This window comes from Ochlerotatus camptorhynchus, unplaced genomic scaffold (assembly GCF_037179485.1).
Source record: "Ochlerotatus camptorhynchus isolate MF236.1 unplaced genomic scaffold, CSIRO-AGI_Acam_v1.1 ptg000079l, whole genome shotgun sequence".
In the NCBI taxonomy this organism is placed as follows: domain Eukaryota; kingdom Metazoa; phylum Arthropoda; class Insecta; order Diptera; family Culicidae; genus Ochlerotatus; species Ochlerotatus camptorhynchus.
This window is the reverse complement of record NW_027040569.1, coordinates 195,382-217,346: the sequence shown is the minus strand read 5'-3', so window position 1 is coordinate 217,346 and position 21,965 is coordinate 195,382. Positions and strand designations below refer to the sequence as shown.

The 21,965-nt window shown below is 41.2% G+C and overlaps 1 protein-coding gene across 1 annotated transcript; it reads left to right on the top strand.

The window, feature by feature from the left end:
- Positions 1–15,343: 15,343 nt before the first annotated feature.
- On the top strand, positions 15,344–20,049 carry Vps15 (vacuolar protein sorting 15). Its single transcript, XM_065217757.1, has 6 exons — positions 15,344–15,567; positions 15,626–15,806; positions 15,872–16,781; positions 16,849–17,966; positions 18,159–19,678; positions 19,736–20,049. Exons 1-6 carry the CDS (start codon positions 15,470–15,472, stop codon positions 19,971–19,973), a joined length of 4,065 nt encoding a protein of 1,354 aa, XP_065073829.1. The 5' UTR covers positions 15,344–15,469; the 3' UTR covers positions 19,974–20,049.
- The last annotated feature ends 1,916 nt before the right edge of the window (positions 20,050–21,965 follow it).

Sequence of the window (21,965 nt, the reverse complement as noted above, 5' to 3'; positions counted from 1 at the left end):
GCCCTATTTTGAAGATCCATAACTCATGATCCAAGCATCGTAGAAATCATTGCCATTTTAGTGAAATGATAAAGAATTTATCTCTGCCATCCTTCTTCTTCTTCTTCTTCTTCTTCTTCTTCTTCGCATTTCAAGCTTCCACAGTTATTAATTGGGAGCTTTCGAGGCATTTACCATTTTTGCATTGGTATAATTGTGAGGTAAGCCCAATCATACTTCTATGCCCAAAGAAGTCGAGAAATTTTCCAACCCGAAAAATTCCTAGACCGGACCGGGAATCGAACCCAGCCACCTCCAGCATGGTCTTGCTTTGTAGCTGCGTCTTTACCGACCTACCCATATAAAATATAAAGTAAAAAAAGTTTTCCATGAACATTTTCACGGTGAAGTAAAATTGCAAATAAAATTAGGGAAACCATTTTCCAAGTGATCCTTATTATTTCACTACGTAACGTACTTTCTACGATGAGTTATGAATTTTCAAATTACCTGATGTCCGGGAAAATCTGAAACTTCACCTAAAATATTTCGGAAAAATTAACTGTTAACTTTTGATTTTTTTTTCGTTCATTTAATCAACTCTCCATATTTCGATATTGAAGGGACCATCGAAATATGGACAGATCGAGATATACATAATGAATAGCCTAGTAGACCGTTTGAAAGGACCGGCATAACCATCGACATATAGAAAAAAAAGTCACATAAAGAACATCGAGATATGGAGAGTTGACTGTATAACTATAAAATCTACACGCTAACTTGGTAAAAACACCTATTTTGAAGAAAAGTGGCTTAACTAATTAAATTAGTAAAAAATTTACCCATTAATGAGTTAATCATTATAATCAGTTACTGTAATATTTATTCATTAATGAGTTAAGCCACTTTTCTTCAAAATGGATCTTTTTTACCCATTAATGGGTACTTTCAAGTTAGCGTGTAGCTCTGATCGGGCGTAGTTGGCGCGAACGGTCGGTTTTGATTTTGCTGCTACAAATTTCGAGTTTTCCGCGTGCTTTTGGGCTTGTATCAAGGCAAATCAATTCGTTTTCATGAAGATTCATCATAAATCATTTTTTTTATTGGGTATCAAGCTGGAGCTGCGTGACAGCTTAGTTTTCAAGACTTGACCCATTTGAATGAATTTTGCTTCTATCTTTGACAATACAGCAGAAGGACTAGCCTATGTTGGCCGCTTGAACACTGGATTCCGTATGTATTGTTTCAAGATATTTATAGAAAAATTCCGTGACGTGTGCGCGTAGATACATCCGCGTATTAAACGGATTGAATAAGTAAATCCGTTTCGAACGAAATATCTTAATTATGTAAGTTACGAAAACCGCGCAAATTTCGAAAGCCGTGAGACAACCGAAGCGAGAAAAAGGCTTATTATCATTTAAAGAGTGCCACCAAAATAAATGTGATAGCCTATGTTGACAAGTTGATTAATTTTGGTTTCCTCCCTAGATATTCTACTTATTTACTACTGAGCTTTGTATCAAATTAGTTAATTTAAAGAACGTATCAATCATTTCAAGATTTCGCTACCGCACCGTACAAATTCTATACTACATAAGCTCAAAAGCGTTTGACAAGCTCTACCGAATTGCGTATCACTTCTGCGTAAGCTCCGTAGACATAGGCGCGTTGAATCCAACAGTAGACAAAGGTTTAACCTGTGCCAACACCGCTTAAGGAACGACCTCGAGTCAGTAAAACCGTTTAGCGCTAAACATCTAAATTACGTAAGATACGAAAATCGCGCAAATTGTGAACGTGGCGTAGAGAAAAAACAGCTTATAATCACTTAAAGAGTGCCACCAAAATAAATGTAATAGCCTATGTTGACAAGTTTATTAATTTTAGTTTCCTCCCTAAATATTCTACTTATTTTACTGTTGAGCTTTGATTCAATTTAGTTATTTTACCGCACGTATTAATCATTTCAAGATTTCGCGACCGTACCGAACAAATTCTATACTACAGAAGCTAAAAAAAAACTTTTGGTGAGCTCTACCGCTTTGCGAATCAGTTCTGCGTAAGCTCCGTAGACGTAGGCGCGTTGATTCCGACAGCCGTGAAAAGTTAAACATGCATCATAAGGAAAGATCGATTTTACGTAGGGTTTAGTTCATAGCTTAACATTGACTGCTGTTTACAAATGTAAGTACTTGAACACTGAGAAATAAGTTAACTCAAATGCTTTAACAACATATATAAGAGATTTCGCGTATTGAGAGAATAATATAGTAATCAAGTACAACAAACTCAGGGGAAAACAATACCTCCAAAAGTTTAAAAGTTATTAATTTTCACATACCTCTACTTTTACTTATTTCCTAAACTATTCCTCTCCTTGTTAATCTGCTTAATGCTATTGGTCTGCCTGCGTTTTCTTTTTAAAGTTCAAGACTAAATAAGAAGATTTATTCTACAACTTTAAAGGATAGTTGCCTCTGTGCTATGCATCTTCCCATGCATTTAATTATCCAGTACCAGAAGAACATTTCCATTTCAATCACAGTCAGATGGCCAGCACAGCCATCGATGCAATTTCGGAAACATACCATTTAACACGCAACTAAGGAACAGCCAGGCATGTGCGTTATGAACGTAGCAATATAATAACCCAACACATGTTTTGCTGACTCAAATTGCATACCGGGATGGTCTCGCACCACAGCCCCAATAAACAGCATAAGCAAAATAAATCAAAACAAAGGCATCGATGGGCGCGCAAGGGCAAAAACCCAAATATCAATATTTGTCAGCATTATGTCCCAGGCGTCTCTTTCGTTCTCTTTTTAACCCATTAGAAGATAGGAAAATTCAATGTAAATTGTTGTAAACCGAAGGCTATAAAAGCCAATGAAATTTGTAAAATAAAACAGTCTTTTTCCAAGACTCAGCTTTCCTCAAAGCGATTTTCGACTGTAACCAGTCGTAAAAGACCGCTAACTGAAGAACTCCTCGCACGGCGAATCTAAGTCCTCGCGACTGAAGATAACCGCCTGAGTCTCCATGCGCACGTGCGAGTAAGTTGTGATGAGCGCGCCAAAGTGAGTGCGTAGTGTTGTTCACCGCAATGTTTCCTTAAGGAAGAAGGAACATTGCACACCTCCCTAAGCGACCCCCTGCATCCTAATTCTTTTGTTAATCTACCTAATGTCATTAGACTTTCTGAAGTTTCTTATTTAAGTTCATTTGATGATTATGATATCTCATTAGTCTAATTTAATAAATTATTAAAAGCTCTAATTCACCTAATCAATCATAACCCATCCTTTATTAAGTACCTTGTAACCGTTTAGTTACAATGTCCAAGGTTTTAATTTGTACATGTTGTTTTAGGAAACTGTAGTGTTTGTTTAGTGTCAGTGTTGGGCTAGTAGTATTAGTAGGATTGTAGGTAAAATTGCTGTTATTGAAAAATGTATAAATTTGTCTTAGTAGGTAGTTTGAAAATGATATTTGTTAATAAGCTTAATTGGATGTGCCAGGATCGAAAGGGTGTTATAATCAACTGTGGTAGAAAAACTCAATAGGCGAAGGAGATGATATGGATGGGTGGTGATAAGCTACAAGGAAGGAAAATGGAGGAATTAATAAGGAACGAATTGAAAACTGGATGGGAAAAAGAGGGCTTTTGATAGCTGGGATGGTCAACCATTGCCCAGAAGTAAACCGGCGTTTGTGCCTAGAAGACGTGAGTGGAGTGCAAAAGTGAACCAAAGTGCAGAGAACGACCTTTTTATGTTCCTGGTGTTCATTCAGGACCTTTTTTTTTGGTATTCCACGGATATCCTCACGATCGGCACTTTTCGACCAAGTCAGTCTCGACTGTCTTGGTCTTAATGTCAAGGACCTTCAACTCTCCGGCTTAATAATTGCCACAAAGGAGAGCATCCTCGGACTCGGTAGTCCTAATTGTTAAGGAGGAAGACCCTTCTCGGCTCGACCAAGGTGGCCTTGTCACGGTTAGCTGATGTTCGCCAACGAAGGGAGACGCCGTTGACACCGAAAAAGCTACTTCAGTAGCTGCACAGGGATTGCTATATTCCCTGGTTGCGAACCGCCATCGCAACGCGCAAACCCAAGCCCTAAACTCGCCATTGTAGTGACCACAGCTCCAGTCACCAGGCGCCATCTTCCAGACCAGTTTAAGACACCGATCCGCCATTGTCAACGGAGTGATTAAGCCACGGATCGCCATCGCGGTCAAACTACAGCTGCCCAACATAATCACCGCCATCGTCCAGCAAACACCACCGGTACGTACCAAGGAAGCAGAAACCCACAGAACACACCCCATAATAGCCCAATAAAACCATCCGCACCATAGTTCCATTTTAATAAACTTTTAGACTTTTTCCACCCACACTTTAGCTTCCAATTAATTTCACAATCACGTAAGAAATCCCACAGTTTCTGCACAGTTTGCTTCGCGTACCCCTCCAAATTACCCTGTGACACAGTTCAGGGGTCTCATGCTACTGAGCTAGATATCCGGGAGTCTTGATTGAGCCACATAGGGTGAGTCTCATCTAGTCTCAACCTGCACTTGTGCTTGTAATCTAAAATTAAACGTGTTTCAAGTACTTTTGATTTAAGCCTATACCTATTTATAATATCTTAGTTCGACCCAGGTAAAACCTTCATGTGACTAAAATGATTCATTTTCATGTTAGTTTCCTAGCTGATTTTTAAATTATATAGGGTATATGCTCCAACTATGCTCACACGCTTCCACTATGTCGCACCACAAAAATACGTATGGGTATGTCACAATAGAAGCACGCCACAGTGGAAATCCCGAGCCATAGTTCAAACACTTATCCCAAATCAAAATGAAGCACATATAAGATTAGTTACAATACCATGTACAAAAATGGTGTTTAACATTGTTTCCTGAGTAATACTTCAATGAAAACAACAATGAAAGCTTGTCACGCAAATAGAAGGAGCACCGTTGGGCGCTCTCTGAAATATTTCAATAGTATAATTCCCTTGCAAACCCAAATAAATCTATCTGCGTAAAAATAAATAAAATAAGAGTGATTTGCGGCAAAACCCACCAGTATCACACCCAACGTTAGTGCCCATACGTAAGCGTACTACGACGCGGCTCTCAATCAAAGGAGTAACAAGTGTGATACTATCACTGCTAGACTACACACTACGAAAAAGTAATATAAATTTCCGTGCCCTGAGACCGACACATGCAAGCGGCCCAAATGACATAAGAATCAGTTGAAAAAAACGAGAAAATCAATACAATCAAACGTACTTTTCGTCGAGTTGCGTATTTTTCGTTTTGGGAACACTTAATTTTACATTACATGTTTGTTTACGTTCCATTATTTACGTCAAAGATGGATTACATCTCGTGTAAAAATAGTTATTTCTAAGTGTGTAGATCTTTGGTTCTCTCATGCAGTGGTTTATCAGAGAGGGGAAGCTTAGTAATCCCCATTGCCTGCCAATGACTGCCATTCTATCGCGGCATGAGCCAGCAACGCCGACCATAAACCTACCGTCTCCAACACTCCACTATAAAGCATGAAATTAAGCCCGCCCACCAACATCAAGGTGCAAAAACTAGCCAAGGGAGGGTTCATCTTAAATCATTTATCAATGTTTTAATAATGTTAATTATTGTGGAGACTCCCGGGCAAGAATTTGGTTTGAATAATTAACAATAGGCCTTTTTAATACACCACCAACGTAGAGTGCACCCCGCGAGTTTGTTTACATCAGAATAAGAATTTTACAACGCAAATTAAAGCATTTTTCATTCAACATCTTGCCAATTTCCATCAGTAAATTTCTTATTATATGATTTTCCACTGATCTGAACTAATTTGCTCTAAAACTATGTACACACAAGAAATCCGGAAGATCATAACCACCACAAACGAAGTGACAGACGACTAACTGGCGAAGAAATCCATTAAAATAATGTGGTTCACTGTAATATAATTTTTTTAGAAGCTTGTGCCATCATCCACCAGATGGGTTAGTTTTTAGTTTTGATTTGAACAAAGTTGATTTTGTGTACAATGATTCTTTGACAGTGTGCAAAGAGTGTATCATTTTGTCATTTTTTTATGCATTTCAGTTTTGAGTAGAGTGAAAGAGATAGAACCAAAGCATTCTAATACATTTGGTGAAAGTGCTAGTACAATCCAGTAGTTGTGTTGCCATGTGGTACAATCAAGTAGTAGTGGTGTTGCCATGTGGTACACTGAAAAATTGAAATAGCAGGTTAGTCACCAAAGTTTTCGAGCCGCTCCGTCTGTCACTTCGTTTGTGATAACCACTAAGGCCCTATTCTAATTTATCATTTTTCTCAACAAAAATATTCTTGAACACCAGCAGGATCCTTGTCAAACCGATACAGAATTAATTTTTTCAACTGCAGATCAAGTTTTGGAGCATCTCTGATGAATCAATTAATCAGAAAAAGTAAAAAAGTGTTCCGCTTCCTCACAATAGAAATTTCTGCTCACAACACTCTTTTGGACGTTCTCCTATTCATCACCAGAGGCTGAATCGATCGCTTAGTTTATATTAAAAAGGCGTATGTCTGCATGATTTTTAAATACCGGTTCAAACTAGAGAGGGTCTAGTATAAGAGAGGAGCGGACTGGCTTGTTTTGAGCCAAACGAACTGTCAAAGCCAGAGCCAATCGATCAGCGCCTATCTTGATTGCATTGACAGCGTTGCTAAAATTCACCTAGGCATAGGTTGCCAAAGCAGTTTGTTTTGAATCCGCTCCTCTCTTATACTAGACTCAAACTATGCGTATTGATAAGTTTTCTGAAAAGATTTGGATCTAGGTGCATAGTTTGCTTTGATAGTCTTTCACAGTTTCTCTAGCGTGGAGCTACCATACGTTTTCGTCGTATTAAAAGGTACTTGTAATCCGAGTCTTAGCTCAATAAACTTAAAAGCTGTGTTTTACTCAATTCTCCTTTTCCAACCTACACGAAACGAAAATCAATTATTTAATTCATGTGTTTCACTTATACATTTTTGCCAAAGCATCAGCCTTATACATTCCATAAGACAAACCACATAGATCCTATTAGAATGCATAAAAGGTATGTGTGACCGCTTATACATTTCATTTGACACATGATCTTTATTAACTTTTTGCAAGGCGTCTGCTTATTAGTTGACTTATACATTTTATGAATAATCAGCAATGGAAATTTGCCAACAGGTATAAGGAGATTTCTATCCATGATCATCTAAATATTTACTGCTAAATCCCTTCAATTCGGCTTTTTTTTTTGCTTGTTTATTTTCTATCGGTCTATGTTATGCAACCGAGTGGCAACCATAACGCCAGGGAGGCAACTGCCATAATAAAAAATATCCATAAAAGAGAGCTTAACGACGCGTTCGGGGTATCATCCAAACGATTTGTGGGATAGTTTACCCATTCTGGATACAGTTCGTTTATGGTATTTGTATATTGAGGTGAACACCTAGACCCGGACTCATCAACTCAAGGGCCAGGGCCAGAAGAATGCTTCTTTTTGAAGGAAGGCATGACACCACCAAAGCAACCAAGGAAGTCATCAATCACCACCAACTGACGAGTTTCGTTTGTGGTTCGACACATGGACGGAGCATTTGTGTTCTGATAAAGTATAAATTATTGGGGGCATTTCCCTAAAACTTCACGTGACCAACAGTTTTCACTCTGCCACAGGCCTTAAGGGTAACCCACATTAGACCCGCTTGCGTTGCGTTGACCTTAATTTGACAGTTAGGCAATATATTTAGCTGTCGCTTTGCCGCATCGCGTCAAATCCGGATCTAATGTGGGTGGCCCTGTAGATTTGGAAACTTGATCATGTAAACACTAGGCATCATTGTCTGGTAGTTCGTTCAAAAATAATACAACAATCGTCAAGCTCGCTGTAACGTCACCTAGTACCTCGTCATCCACGAATTGGCACCTTTGGCACTCTTAGCGCGCTGATGGCATGGTTCCAATGCCGCATAGAGAGTTGCTGCAATGATATTAGGTTAGCTAAAGTCTGACTGGTGGGGAAAGGGAGCTTTAGCATTGACGTTATCTAACAACAATGGTGTGTACTGTTTACAAAATCATGTATGTAATTCGAGGTGTGCGACACATCTAAATCTCAATTTAAGAAGTTCGCTTATACCCCGTTCACATTACAGCGTATATCACGTGATATACGCTGTCTTGCAATGAGCACTCATACAACTAGTTTTCACTGGAAATCCTATGCTATGGAGCTGCCTCTCTGGCGTCAGTAGCATTGGTGCTAAGCACGGAAAACAAGATCGAGGGAAAAACAAAAGCAAGGGGATAGTATTTCCCTATTTTTCTTAATGCGGAAGCCACCATATTTGATTTCATAATGGCGTCGGATATCGATTTCCGATCTCTATACATAACCCTGATCCCAAAAATAAAAATGTTTATGGATATTTGACAGTATGTTTCACTTTTCTGAAATCAGAAGCCGCCATTTTTGATTTCAAAATGGCATCGGATATAGATTTCCGATCTCTAGACGTTACTCCGATTCTAAAAATACCCAGATTGATGGGTATTTGACTATTTGGCTACTTCCTCCTCGGAATATGTCCGGATGTAGCCAAAGTGGTTGAAGGAACTAAATTTGCGTTCCATTGAACGAATCATTTAATTCTCATGTAATTTGATGTGTCGCATGATGGGTTTGATCCTAAGGGTTGATGTATATATTATGTCACGCTCTAGGGGGGGGGTCTAAGATTTTGTGACAAGCAATGCATTAAGGATAGGAAAAACGTCACGATAGGGGGGGGGTAAATTTCTCCTCGATTTAGCGTGACATAATTAATGCATGGGCCCTAATCAGATGTTGGCTTCTTCCTCCGGGACACCTGGAATGTGTCCGGATGTGGCCACTTTGGTTGTTGGAGCTAAATTTGAGTTCCATTCAACTAATAATTGAATTCTCATGTAATTTGATGTGTCGCATGATGGGTTTGATTCTAATCAGATGTTGGCTTCTTCCCCCGGGACATCCGGAATATGTCCGGAAGTGCCCAAAGTGGTGCTAGGAACTAAATTTGAGTTCCGTTGAACTAGTCTTTGAACTCTCATATAATTTGATGTATCGCATGATGGGTTTGATCCTAATTAGAAGTTGGCCTCTTCCCCCAGGGTACCCGGAATATGTTCGGATGTGGCCAAAGTGGTTCTAGGAACTAAATTTGAGTTCCATTGAACTAATCATTGAATGCTCATGTAATTTGATAAGTCGCATGATGGGTTTGATCCTAATCAGATGTTGGCTTCTTCCCCCGGGACACCCGGAATATGTCCGGATGTGGCCACTTTGGTTCTTTGAACTGAATTTGAGTTCCATTGAACTAGTATTTGAATTCTCATGTAATTCGATTTGTCGCATGATGAGTTTAATCCTAATCAGATGTTGGCTTCTTCCTCCGGGACATCCGGAATATGTCCGGATGTGGCCACTTTGGTTCATGGAACTAAATTTGAGTTATATTGAACTAGTAATTGAATTCTCATGTAATTCGATTTGTCGCATGATGAGTTTGATCCTTATCAGATGTTGGCTTCTTTCCCCGGGACACCTGGAATATGTCCGGATGTGGCCACTTTGGTTCTTGGAACTAAATTTGTGTTCCATTGAACTAGTAATTGAATTCTCATGTAATTTGATGTGCCGCATGATGAGGTTGACTTAGCTGGTAAGATATTATTGTTAGTTTAAGATTTATTCAATAAAAAGTAAACTTATATGTTAATTATAAAAAAATGATAAATAAAGTTTATTGATGAAGTCATGTTTATGCTTAAACTATTTTTATTTTTATTAAATTCAAGAGCAAATTTTCATTACGTCGAAAGTAACAAAGGCAAACAAAGTCGAGCTATCAGCACAAACGAAGTAACAGACGACTAACTGGCGAAGAAATCAATTTAAATAATGTGGTTCGCTGTAATAGAATTTTCTTAGAAGCTTGTGCCATCATCCACCAGATGGAATAGTATTTTTGTTTTGGTTTTGCACAAAGTTGATTTTGTGTACAATGATTCTTTGACAGTGTGCAAAGAGTGCGTATCATTTTGTCATTTTTTTATGCATTTCAGTTTTGAGTAGAGTGAAAGAGATAGAACCAAAACATTCTAGTACTTTTGGTGAAAATGCTAGTTCAATCCAGTAGTAGTGTTGCCATGTGGTACAATCCAGTAGTAGTGGTGTTGCCATGTGGTACACTGAAAAATTGCAATAGCAGGTTCGTCACCAAAGTTTTCGAGCCGCTCCGTCTGTCACTTCGTTTGTGCTATCAGTGTCAATCGAAGCTTCTGCTATTAAGACCGGCGCACAATAGATACGTTTTCAGGTTTTTTGACAGTAAGCCCATGCATTATCTGTAAAAAAACCCGAAAACGTATGCATTGTGCGCCGGCCTTTACACTATAACCAACAATCAATACGAAACTAACGATTTTAAATTTGCTCACCACTTTAGTAGCCTATTGGTCCCAAGCAAACGATTACCGTACCCTATTCTAATTGAAATTCTATTACTACACTATGTTTGTTTTGATTCGCTATGAAAGTTTGACAGATAACATCAGGGGTGTGTGGATTCATGCAGAACATGCAGGGGTGAGTGAAATAGCTTGGGACTGCTTGGGACCGTTGTTCTGGTACTGAGTGAGCCAAAAATAATAATGATTTTTTTCGGGACCCAGTGGTCTTAGAGTTACCTCTATGCTATAACCACAAACGAAGTGACAGACGACTAACTGGCGAAGAAATCCATTAAAATAATGTGGTTCACTGTAATAGAATTTTCTTGCAAGCTTGTGCCATCATCCACCAGATGGATTAGTTTTTTTGTTTTGATTTGAACAAAGTTGATTTTGTGTACAATGATTCTTTGACAGTGTGCAAAGAGTGTATCATTTTGTCATTTTTTTATGCATTTCAGTTTTGAGTAGAGTGAAAGAGATAGAACCAAAACATTCTAATACATTTGGTGATAATCACAGGAGTGGAACTTCAAATCAGAAAGTGGCTCCACTGGTCATTTGCGAACACTAGCGCACCTAGCGGTAGAAGGCATCTTCGGCCTGTAGTTAAGATAGGCAGCATGCTATGATAGTGTGAGTGCACATAGAAAGCCTATGTGGAACGCTACCACATCACATCGCTCGTTGAGCAGAAAAACGAGCACTTTTTGATTCACCGATTTGTTTGCACTTCCCCTTCTGTTCTGTGTGATAATGCTAATACAATCCACTAGTAGTGTTGCCATGTGGTACAATCCAGTAGTAGCGGTGTTGCCATGTAATACACTGAAAAATTGAAATAGCAGGTTAGTCACCAAAGTTTTCGAGCCGCTCCGTCTGTCACTTCGTTTGTGCTATAACCATAGAGGTAACTCTAAGACTAGAAGGTTCTGAAATAACGAGGTCAACTTTTTGGCTCAGCTCTGGTACTCTCTTCGGTCCCAAGCTAATCGATTCACCCCTCGAAACATAGGAAAAACCAATAACCCCTCATTTTACCTGTCAAACTTTTATAGCGAATCAAAACAAACATAGTGTAGTACTAGAATTTAGACTAGAATGGGGTACGTTAATCGTTTGCTTGGGACCAATAGGCTAGTCAAGTAGTGAGCCAATTTTAACTCTTTAGTTTCGTATTGATTGTTGCTATAACCCATTGAAAAAGAAAATGGTGGTGAACATTCCGTGGAGCACGCCGGGCGGGTGGGGGCGGACAAATGGCGAACAAAATGGCCGAAACGATCAGTTTTTTGACAGGTATCGTTTTCGCCTCACGCAAAACGCACGCCTCAAATGTTGCAAATATGCGCGCCGGCGCCGCGGGGGCCCGCAAAAGGCGACCAAATAGCGCCGCGGGGGCTCTCTGCCTAAGTCCACCCCGTCCACCGGGCGGTCCGTGGACGCGCTGCTGGCGACTCGCCCGCTGTATGTGGGCAGGGGCCTGGTTGACGGCACAGAACAGAAGGGAAAGTGCAAACATATCGGTGAATCAAAAAGTTGCTCGTTTTTCTGCTGAACAAGCGATGTGTTGCAACCTGGTCTATACAAGGTGTGGAATTGATGGCCTGTACGTATTGGTGCAGTTCGTTTTTCACTCGGCTTTCAGTCGGCTTCGCACGATTTGTTTCTTTCGTATGCTCAAACGCGCTGGTAGTTACGTCATAACGTTTGTTTCTATCAGCATTGGAAATTGAATATGAATTATAGAATAATTGCTGTATGAAGCCAAAATGTATGAATGTTTTTCCACTGAATGTTGAGATAATGCATTGATTATTTTATTAGCACACTGTATACAATAAAAGGCAGCCTAATGTTGAGTTTTTGCCCGTTTCCAACTAAGAAGTTACTATAAAAATACATAACGCATGCTGATATTTCTGGGATACTTTACTAAAGCTTTCAAGCTAGCGCAATCATCATGCAAACATATCTAGAATTTGCTGTACTTCATATTTCACAAATTTGCTTTCGACTGCTATGACGTCGTGGTCATCCTCACCCACAATGTTTACCAACACATACGTGAGGGCTAGATCTCAATACCTTGTATAGACCGGGTTGGATGTGTTGTGGTAGGTTTTAAAATCGTCTTTCTTCTTTCCTTTATTTAACGTCGGTCTCTGTTCCGCAATCTAGTGCCAATCACCAACGGACATCGATTGCCATCCATTGACTGCAATCGAATGTGCAGGAAGGCAGCTTCCACACCGGCGTAAGATATCGCACCCATTCAACACACATGGGCCGGGACCAACGGCTTTACTTCCCTTCCAAAGGAAGACGTGACCAGAGATTTTTATGCCTCAGAAAAATCCCACCGACCTCGGCTAGGATTGAACCCAGACCCATCGAAGTTTTAGAAAGCAGTCACGCTTACCACTACACCGCCGGTGCCGGCTTTAAAATCGTCATTATGATGTAAACAAATAGATTGGATGACATTAATTTCCTCTCAAAATCGGCTAGCGCTCTCTTCATTGATGGGCTTATCCATTTGTTTACATCATAATGACGATTTTAAAAACTCAAAATAATGTACATTTTATTGCACAACTTGCAAATTTTCATCGGGAGTGGTCTTATTTTTCCATTATCTACAGATCTGAACTGATTTGCAAGTGAAATAAACACACATTAAAAATCCGGAAGATCATAACCGCTGAAACAAATTTAAAAATCTTAATTTTTCTCATCAAAAATATATGGAAGCACCAGCCGAATCACTGCATGAAAACAAAATATTCCACATGGATGATGATGTCAAGCACCTGCGGTCAGGGATGGAAAATCATTTACATTAATTTCATGCATTCATTTACATTCATTTGCCTCTAACTTTTTTCATCGACAGGATACCGTTTAATGATGTATGAAACTTTTGTAGCTTTTGATATTAACTTTAACTTTTGTTTATAACTAAAATCTGAATTACCTTATGTTCTAAGGATTCTAGTATTAAACACATTTTTCTTTTAATTTCAAAGTCTCAAGCATTTGACTTTTTTATTTTTTGCAATCTCCAATATATAACAAAATCACGAACTTCGAAAATCAACATCTTACACAGAATCACACATATTTTTCGTTCTCATTGATACTTATTGATTCCTTTTTATGTAACCAGTGCATCAAAAAAAATCAAAGTCTAAGATCTCACAAGCCCCAGTCCCAGAATGTTGAAAATAGAAATGATTTCATGTGTCATATGCCCAAGGTGTACCCGGAACATGTTCGGATGTGTAAAAAGTGATCCTGAGCTCTTTTTATAACCACCATTGCAATTGTTTTTGAATTCCTTTTTGATTATAAATGTCGCATGACGGGTTTTGGTTCTAGTAAGAAGAAACTGGTCACTTCCCCTGAGGTACTCGGTACATGCCCGCATGTTGTCAATTTGGTCCTGTACGCTCAATATGACCACCATGATCTTCTTTTTGAATTATCATATGATTTGAGGGGTTTAAAACGATTAAGAGCAACTATAGACTCACGACCCGTATTAACCGGAACATGATATGGCCATATCACTGGAACCAGTTGACCGATACCAAAAATATTAAATAGCATTCGACAGGTTTACAATACTATACCTTCCATTTGGCTGTTGTTGCGTTCAATTCGGTTCGAGAAACACGAATTGAAAAAAAAAATATTACACACACATACATACACGCAAAAAAATGTTCTGATTTCGTCGAGCTGAGGCGATTGATTCTGAGTCAGAACTACTTAAGAATTATAACCATTACTACTGCCTGTAGGGCTGTTTATAAACTACGTAGACAGTTTTTGAGAGCGAATTTTTGCTGATTTTAGACTTGAAGAAAAATCAGCAATCTTTCCAGAAACATAATGCTGATGAATTTCCCAGCAATTCTTATTTCTGACAGAATTACAATATTTTACTGAAAATCACCAAAGACTTCAACAATTTTTGTGTACTGATTTTTAGAACCTCTCAAACACGGATAAGAATATGCTATTCTATTTATAAAGCAACTTTCTAAATAATTACTTGGAGTAAATTGAAATGTAGCTTCAACTAACATGAAGCATAAGATGCTGTTATTATAATTTAACAAACACCGATACCGACCAATTCAAACGATAATATTACCCTTAGGGCTGAAAACCGGCACTAGCGAGAATCGATTTTACTCTTGTTCTGTACGTTATTCATAGTGTCGGGTGTAGTGCGATTTACAGCGCATCATTATGCGATTACAGTGCACTACTTTAGCCAATATGTACAATGTATAGTACGAGAGTAAAATCGATTTCGCTAGTGTTTTTTTTTCTAAATTTCAGCTGTGTAACGATAATCCTTGCATAGCGCCACCATCATAGTCATAGTCACGTGGCGAATATTTCACGCGTGTTCAGCAACGGTCACACTATCATCAATTACCCGCGTAAGAAAATGCAAGAGAGAATGGGTCAAAAGTGAGCGAATGAATCAAAGTTTCTCTTTCCTACTGCTCAGGTCTTTCTTAATCCGAGCTGAAGTTCCAGTGTTTGCCTGACGTCAATGGTATTTTGTTTGATGTCCCTACGAAATCGTTCAAAACTCCGCACGGTACTCACGCTCTTACCAAGCTTTCTCTCGCGTCAGTTTGTTTACTTCTCTCCCGATCAGCTGTTTGTGCGGTGAGCGCGGTGAGCGACCAGTGACTGTGCTTCATTTCTCATTTTGACAGCTGCCAAACCCGTACAATAAAAACAACAACCACTTGAATCAAAACAGATTTTTATTTACGAGTAATCACAACAAGCGGAATTTGCTCTCGTTTTTGTCAGTGCTATTTTGGGTGAATAATTCGCAAATCATCGGTATCGTGCATCGGAAACAGTGAACGGTCAGCTGCGCTTCAAACATAATGGGAAACCAGTTGGTAGGTCTAGCTCCGTCGCAGATTTTCCCCGTCGAGCACTACCTAACTGGATCCTTCGAATCCGATATGCAGTATGAATCGGGGTTTGTATTAAATCAATGAAAACGCAACTCGATGATTGCTAATGGGGACGATTTTCAGAATGGGCAGTACCAGGTTCCTGAAGGTGGCACGAGCCAAAACCGACGAAGGTCTGGTGGTGGTGAAAGTTTTCGTGAAACATGATCCATCGCTGCCACTGGAGCAGCACGTAGATAAGATAGAGTACATCAAGAAGAACCTAGCCAATGCCGTTAATTGTTTACCGTTTCAGCGAGTGTTGGTAAGATTGTGATAAATTTCTTTATTCCCAGTGTAGCATAATTATTATTACTGATTGGATTGTAGACAACCGAACGGGCCTGTCTCATCATCCGTGAGTACGTGAAGCACAGTTTGTACGACCGAGTTTCGACCCGTCCCTTTTTGACGCTGATCGAGAAGAAATGGATCACGTTCCAAATCCTGTGCGCCATGCATCAGTGTCACAAGCAGAAGATCTGCCACGGAGATATCAAGCTGGAGAACATAATGATAACCTCTTGGAATTGGATTCTGCTGTCGGATTTTGCCTCCTTCAAACCGACATCCCTCCCGGAGGATAACCCGGCGGACTACAGTTTCTTTTTCGACACAAGTCGCAGACGGACATGCTACATTGCTCCGGAACGATTTGTCAAGTCGGCCAGTGGGGAATCGAAACCGGATGGTCCCCTGGTGGGAGACGGACCTTGTTATACTGGTAATCTTCAACCCGAAATGGATATATTTTCCGCTGGGTGTGCTTTGTTGGAATTGTGGACCGAGGGAACTGCTCCGTTTGAATTTTCTCAGCTTTTAGCGTATCGTCGAGGGGAAGTAGAAATGGTCAACAAGCATCTGGAGTGCATTGACAATGATCGGTTGAAAAGTTTGCTGCAATCGATGTTGAGCCCAAATCCAAAGGATCGTAAGTCGGCGGAGATCTACCTGGACCAAGAGCGGGGAAAGCTTTTCCCGGAGTACTTCTACTCATTTTTGCAATCGTACCTGCAAATGTTTTCGACGATTCCGATTGTTCCTGCAGACGAAAAGATCACCAGATTGCATTCGGATATTGATCAGATAGTTAAGTTTGTCACCGGTGGAGATGCGCAGCAGCATGAGGCAGTTGAGCATATTGATTACGGGGGAACAGAGAATCCGGAAAACTTCAAGCCGCAGGCCGACAATGATGGTCTGATTCTTATCACGGCTGTGGTTACGTCTTGCATTCGAGGTAGGTTTTTCATGTAAAATTTCCCAACTGACTTTGTCTTCAAAAGGTTCTTTCTCCTGTGATGTAGGTCTGAAATTCTGTGGATCGAAATTGGCAACATTAGAAGTCCTTCAGAACCTTGCTGAGCATACAACTTCCGAAACCATCCTGGATCGCATCCTCCCGTACATTCTTCATCTAGCGCAGGACACCACTCCACGGGTCCGTGTCAGTGCTCTAGACACCCTAACCTTATGCCTAGGTCTGGTCAAGAACCTTTCGCGGAGCGATGCCAACGTGTTTCCAGACTACATCCTTCCGGCAATTGCTCCACTGGCAACTGACAGTTCCACAATGGTGAGAGTAGCCTATGCTAAGAATATCGCCTCCCTGGCGGAGACCGCCGTTGGATTCCTCGAGCAGTGTCAATTCAGCTGCAGTTCCGAAAATCACCCGGCACCGCACTATGAAACCGAACTCAGCGCTCTTCACGAGATGCTTCACCAATCGGTGCTCTCCCTACTCACTGACCCACAGCCCAGCGTGAAGCAAATGCTCATGGAATCGGGCATCACCAAGTTGTGCGTCTTTTTCGGTCGCCAGAAAGCAAACGATGTTATCCTCTCCCACATGATAACTTTTCTAAACGACAAAGAGGACAAAAGCCTCCGAGGATCCTTCTTCGATTGCATCGTAGGGGTGGCTGCCTTTGTCGGTTGGCACTGCTCTCCCATGCTGATTCCTCTGCTGCAGCAAGGGCTAACCGACCCGGAAGAATTCGTTATCTCGAAGGCGATTCGAGCGACCACCTCTTTGATCGAGCTCGGACTGATCCAGAAACCGGGAATCATCGAGTTCATTGCGGAATGTGCATGTTACCTGAACCACCCGAATCTCTGGATACGCCACGAGATTGTTGGTTTAATTTCCACGTCGGCTAGAGTGCTGAATGCTCTCGATGTTCAGTGCAAAATTATGCCATCCATTGCGAACCACCTGAAGAGTCCGCTCATTCAGGTGGAGAAACCGGAACTGTTGATGGATTGCTTGCTGGCTCCGATCCCCAGGAGTATCTACGATGCTGTGGTCAAGTGTCACGATATCAATCAGTTGATAGAGGTGCTACGGGAACGAAGAGTGGCCCGGAGCAAGTGCGGTGATGGGTTCATTCCGCAATACGGGGAGATGACGACGCAGATGAAGAATGTAAGTACAAAGTTTTTGTTGCTCCGGTTTTCTCTATTACGTCAGGTAGGAATGGAAATATGTAGATTGTCAATGCGGTCTTATAACTACATGCTTTAGATCACATTTACACGAGTAACATCACTTCAAACGTTTTCGCAAGTAGTTCATAATCGAAGATTAATTAAACAATCTCTTCTCCTTCCCGCCCAGTTATTCCGACGTCTTTCGACCGAAGGTCTTACCGACCTGATCGAATCGCAGCTACTTTCGATGAGTGCCCACCTGATCAAACTGCACCGCTACAAACTGGCGGATACTCGGTTGCCACACAACAACGGACGAATATCGCTGGACGTGAAACCGGCTCACGTTCGCGAAATTCTACTTTGCGATCGCACCAACAAGCCCGATCACACCACGAAAAACAAACAGCGCAAAAGCGATTCGGACGTAACACAAGAATGGCAGCACATGTTCACCGCCGTAGATTCACATTCCCCCTCTCCGACTTCGCCGTCCAACGATTCGGTTACGTCGGTTCTGGCCGTAGCGAATCTGGCCCCACCGCCACAGCCAACGCCTACCTCCAGTCTGGTAGAGTACAGCATGCCCGAGCGAACTGCCATGCAAGAACGCTCCGCCGAATGTAGACTAGAGTTTGAACAGCTTCTCAACAAGTTGAAAACTAGGTACGCTTCGTACGCCCTAAACAAGGAACATCGAGACCCAGCGTTCAATGCACATCCTCTGCCCTCCGGTTGGAAAATGAACGGAACGATCGTAGCCCATCTACATGAGCACAAGGCAGCCGTCAGCCGGATGACTACCTTAAAACCGTTCGGTTCGCTGTTTGCTACTGCTTCGATCGATTCCACCGTACGTCTGTGGGACTGTAACAAACTGGACGGACAGCAGTCTATCAACCGCTCGCGGCAATCGTACCATGCAAACACTCCACTGCATGCCATTGCCGCGTGCGACGCCGGTCAATCGTTGGCTATTGCCGGCAAAGATGGCGCTTTGCTACTGTTGAAGATTGACACAAATTCAAGCAAGATGGCACTGCAGCAGGCACGGCATCTAGATTCCAGCACCCGGGTTGATCGAATCGGTGGGGAGCCTCAAGACGATGGCCCAGTCGTAGAAATGCAACCCCTAGATCAGGGTGCACAGAGTGTAATAGTGTATGCAACACTCTACGGAGCATTGGTTGGCTGGGATATCCGTATGCCGGGCTTTGCGTGGCGATTGGAAAGCGACCTTCGGAAAGGAGTCATCACTACATTCTGTGTAGATCCAACCAGTTCTTGGCTAACGGTTGGCACCAGCAGTGGTCGACACATCTGCTGGGATCTACGATTCCGACTACCAATCGCAGAGATTAAACATCCACACGATTCTCGAATTCGACGAGTTTCGCATCACCCTACGGAACCTTCCTGGTTGGTATCTGCTTCACAGGGGAATAACGAAGTCTACGTGTGGAATATCGAGACCGGCCATCGGCAGCAGGCATTCTGGGCCAGTTCCAGTCCACCGTTGTCGAACGCTAATGTATCTTCACATTCCGTGTGCGCTCTGCTTCCCGGCGTAGTAGATGGCAACGGGTTCCTGCTAACCGGAGGAACTGACCAACGGATTCGCTCTTGGGACCCAGTAAATGTAGAAAACTGTTCTCTTGTAGTGCCCGCTCCGAGGGATTACCTGTCCACGTCGAACATTTCCTACGAGTAAGGCACAACTCTTGAAAAGTTTTCCTTGGTCTTTACATTAAATTTATTTCGCAGATCCCGTCTGATCGATGGCACCCGAGTGATCTCCGAGATTCACTACAACAGCGGCGGAGGCTCCGGTGGACCTGACAGGAATGCCAGAGCTGGCTCGGAGGACATTCCGCGATCAGGGCCTGAAATGCCTGCTCCTGGACATCACGATGTGATCAGTGATATGTTGATGTGCCGAACATCGAAGCAGACGTTCGTGGTGTCGAGCAGCCGGGATGGAGTGGTCAAACTGTGGAAGTAAGTGATATCTATATTCAATTCTCTAGTTGTGAGATTGGCGTAATATATTGGCTTTATTAAAGTTTATTCAAGTGTAACATCGGGTCTGTCTCTTTTCCGAAATCATTTAGTGTGGGATTTTTCAGACATTCGCACTAGTTCGGTGTAAACTATTTTGGGCAGAAAAGTGGTTCTGCTCCGGTTGTTGGTTGTGCTAAATATACTAACAAAAGGAAAATGCATAGAAAATGTAATGGGTTCATTTTTGTTTTCTCTCTACGGATAGTTAACTAGAAAGTAACAAGTAGAATGTCTCAATTTTATGTTATTCTAAAATGTGGAGAGTTGAAATGCCTTTTGGTACAGTGAGAGCTTAGTGCGTTCCTTCAATTTGGTCGAGGCAGATTGCAAAGGATGCTCTTGCTCAGTGGCGAGATCGGTCGTTGTCATGTAACACTCAGTTTCAAATACTGTTTTTCAAGAAGCGGTTTTTTGAGACAAAGTACGTTTTACATGTTGCAACAAGAAGTTCATGAATGAATTGTGGCGCTTACAACGATTACCTAAAGATGTGATATGAAGGGTATTTTTATTAATTATAGTCACTTTAACACTTTTGGGTCAGTCAGTTTGTCGCTAGGCAAACGAGCTCCTTTCATTACTACACACCAATGATCCATTTGTTTAATGAGAGAGAGAAGGATTAGTATTTTCCATTTAATTCCACTACTTTATTTGCTTATCCTTGACAGATACGCGTATTTCGTCTACAATGTGCAGACTTCTTCAGTGTCTTGTACAAGACACTGAAGAAGTCTGCACATTGTAGACGAAATACGCGTATCTGTCAAGGATAAGCAAATAAAGTAGTGGAATTAAATGGAAAATACTAATCCTTCTCTCTCTCATTATACAGGTATTCCACTAAGACGCCCACATTCATCAGGATCCATTTGTTGTTATTCCAATGTATTCACATTAACAAATAGAGTGATTAACGATGTTTTACTCAGTAAGCAAAAATGGTCGCTCAAAGGCCACCAAGCCCCTCATATCACATCATACAAGCTACGATCGCGGTGTTATTGAAATCATTCAAAACCGACCCCTACGGTGACGTTGATAACAATGATAAGTTTCACAAAACACACGATAATCAAGAAATGTTACTATAAGCCTCTTTAATATGACAGGACCTGGAATTTATTCATACTCAAACTCTAAGGCGGTGCGCTTTACACAAGAATAAGCCTCTACGACCAGGCATGGAAAAACAGTTACATTGATTTACATTCATTTGCCTCTAACATTTTTCATCAACAGCATTCCGCAAAATGATGTATAGAGCTTTAGTAGGTTTTGTTATTAGCTACAACATTTTCCCTTATCACAAATCTGTATCTCTTATGCATCACGAATTAGAGCGGGCAGACATTCACTGAAAAACAGTAGTGGCTTTCGTTTGCTCTGGTTCGTCATGCATAAGAGCTACGGATTTAAGTTGTGGATAAAAATTGTAGCTAATAACAAAACCTACATAAGCTCCATACATCGTTTTGCGGAATTCTGTTGATGAAAAAAGTTAGGGGCAAATGAATGTAAATGAATGCACGAAATGAATGCAAATGATTTTCCATGCCTGTCTACGACCGATGATCTTTTGAACCTGGAGGCAAAAAAGCTACGTAAAAGCGCTTATGCCTTGATTAAATTCTACTTTTAAGCGACGTTCGTTGTTTCGATTTGGTCCTTAAAGCCTGTATAGAGATGACACACCTAAGAACACATCAAAAACTAATCGGTCAACGTGAAAAAAAAAATCAAAATGAAATATTCGTAGGCACCTAACCGATCGCGCGATCGAGGTCATCCCTCTGGCAAATAGGAAACGATGAAAATAAATCTCGATTACTCCCCCGAAGGGACGCATCCGACCCCAATCCAGCGCAACCGGCATCCCGCCCACGCATGCCAAAACCACCATCAGATAGAGGAATTTCCTCCCTACCTGATA

Coding starts and splice junctions, on each gene's coding strand:
- Vps15 (XM_065217757.1), top strand. CDS start 15,470: ATGGGAAACCAGTTGGTAGGTCTAGCTCCGTCGCAGATTTTCCCCGTC. Junction 15,568..15,625: donor GATATGCAGTATGAATCGGG/GTTTGTATTAAA, acceptor GACGATTTTCAG/AATGGGCAGTACCAGGTTCC. Junction 16,782..16,848: donor GGTTACGTCTTGCATTCGAG/GTAGGTTTTTCA, acceptor CCTGTGATGTAG/GTCTGAAATTCTGTGGATCG.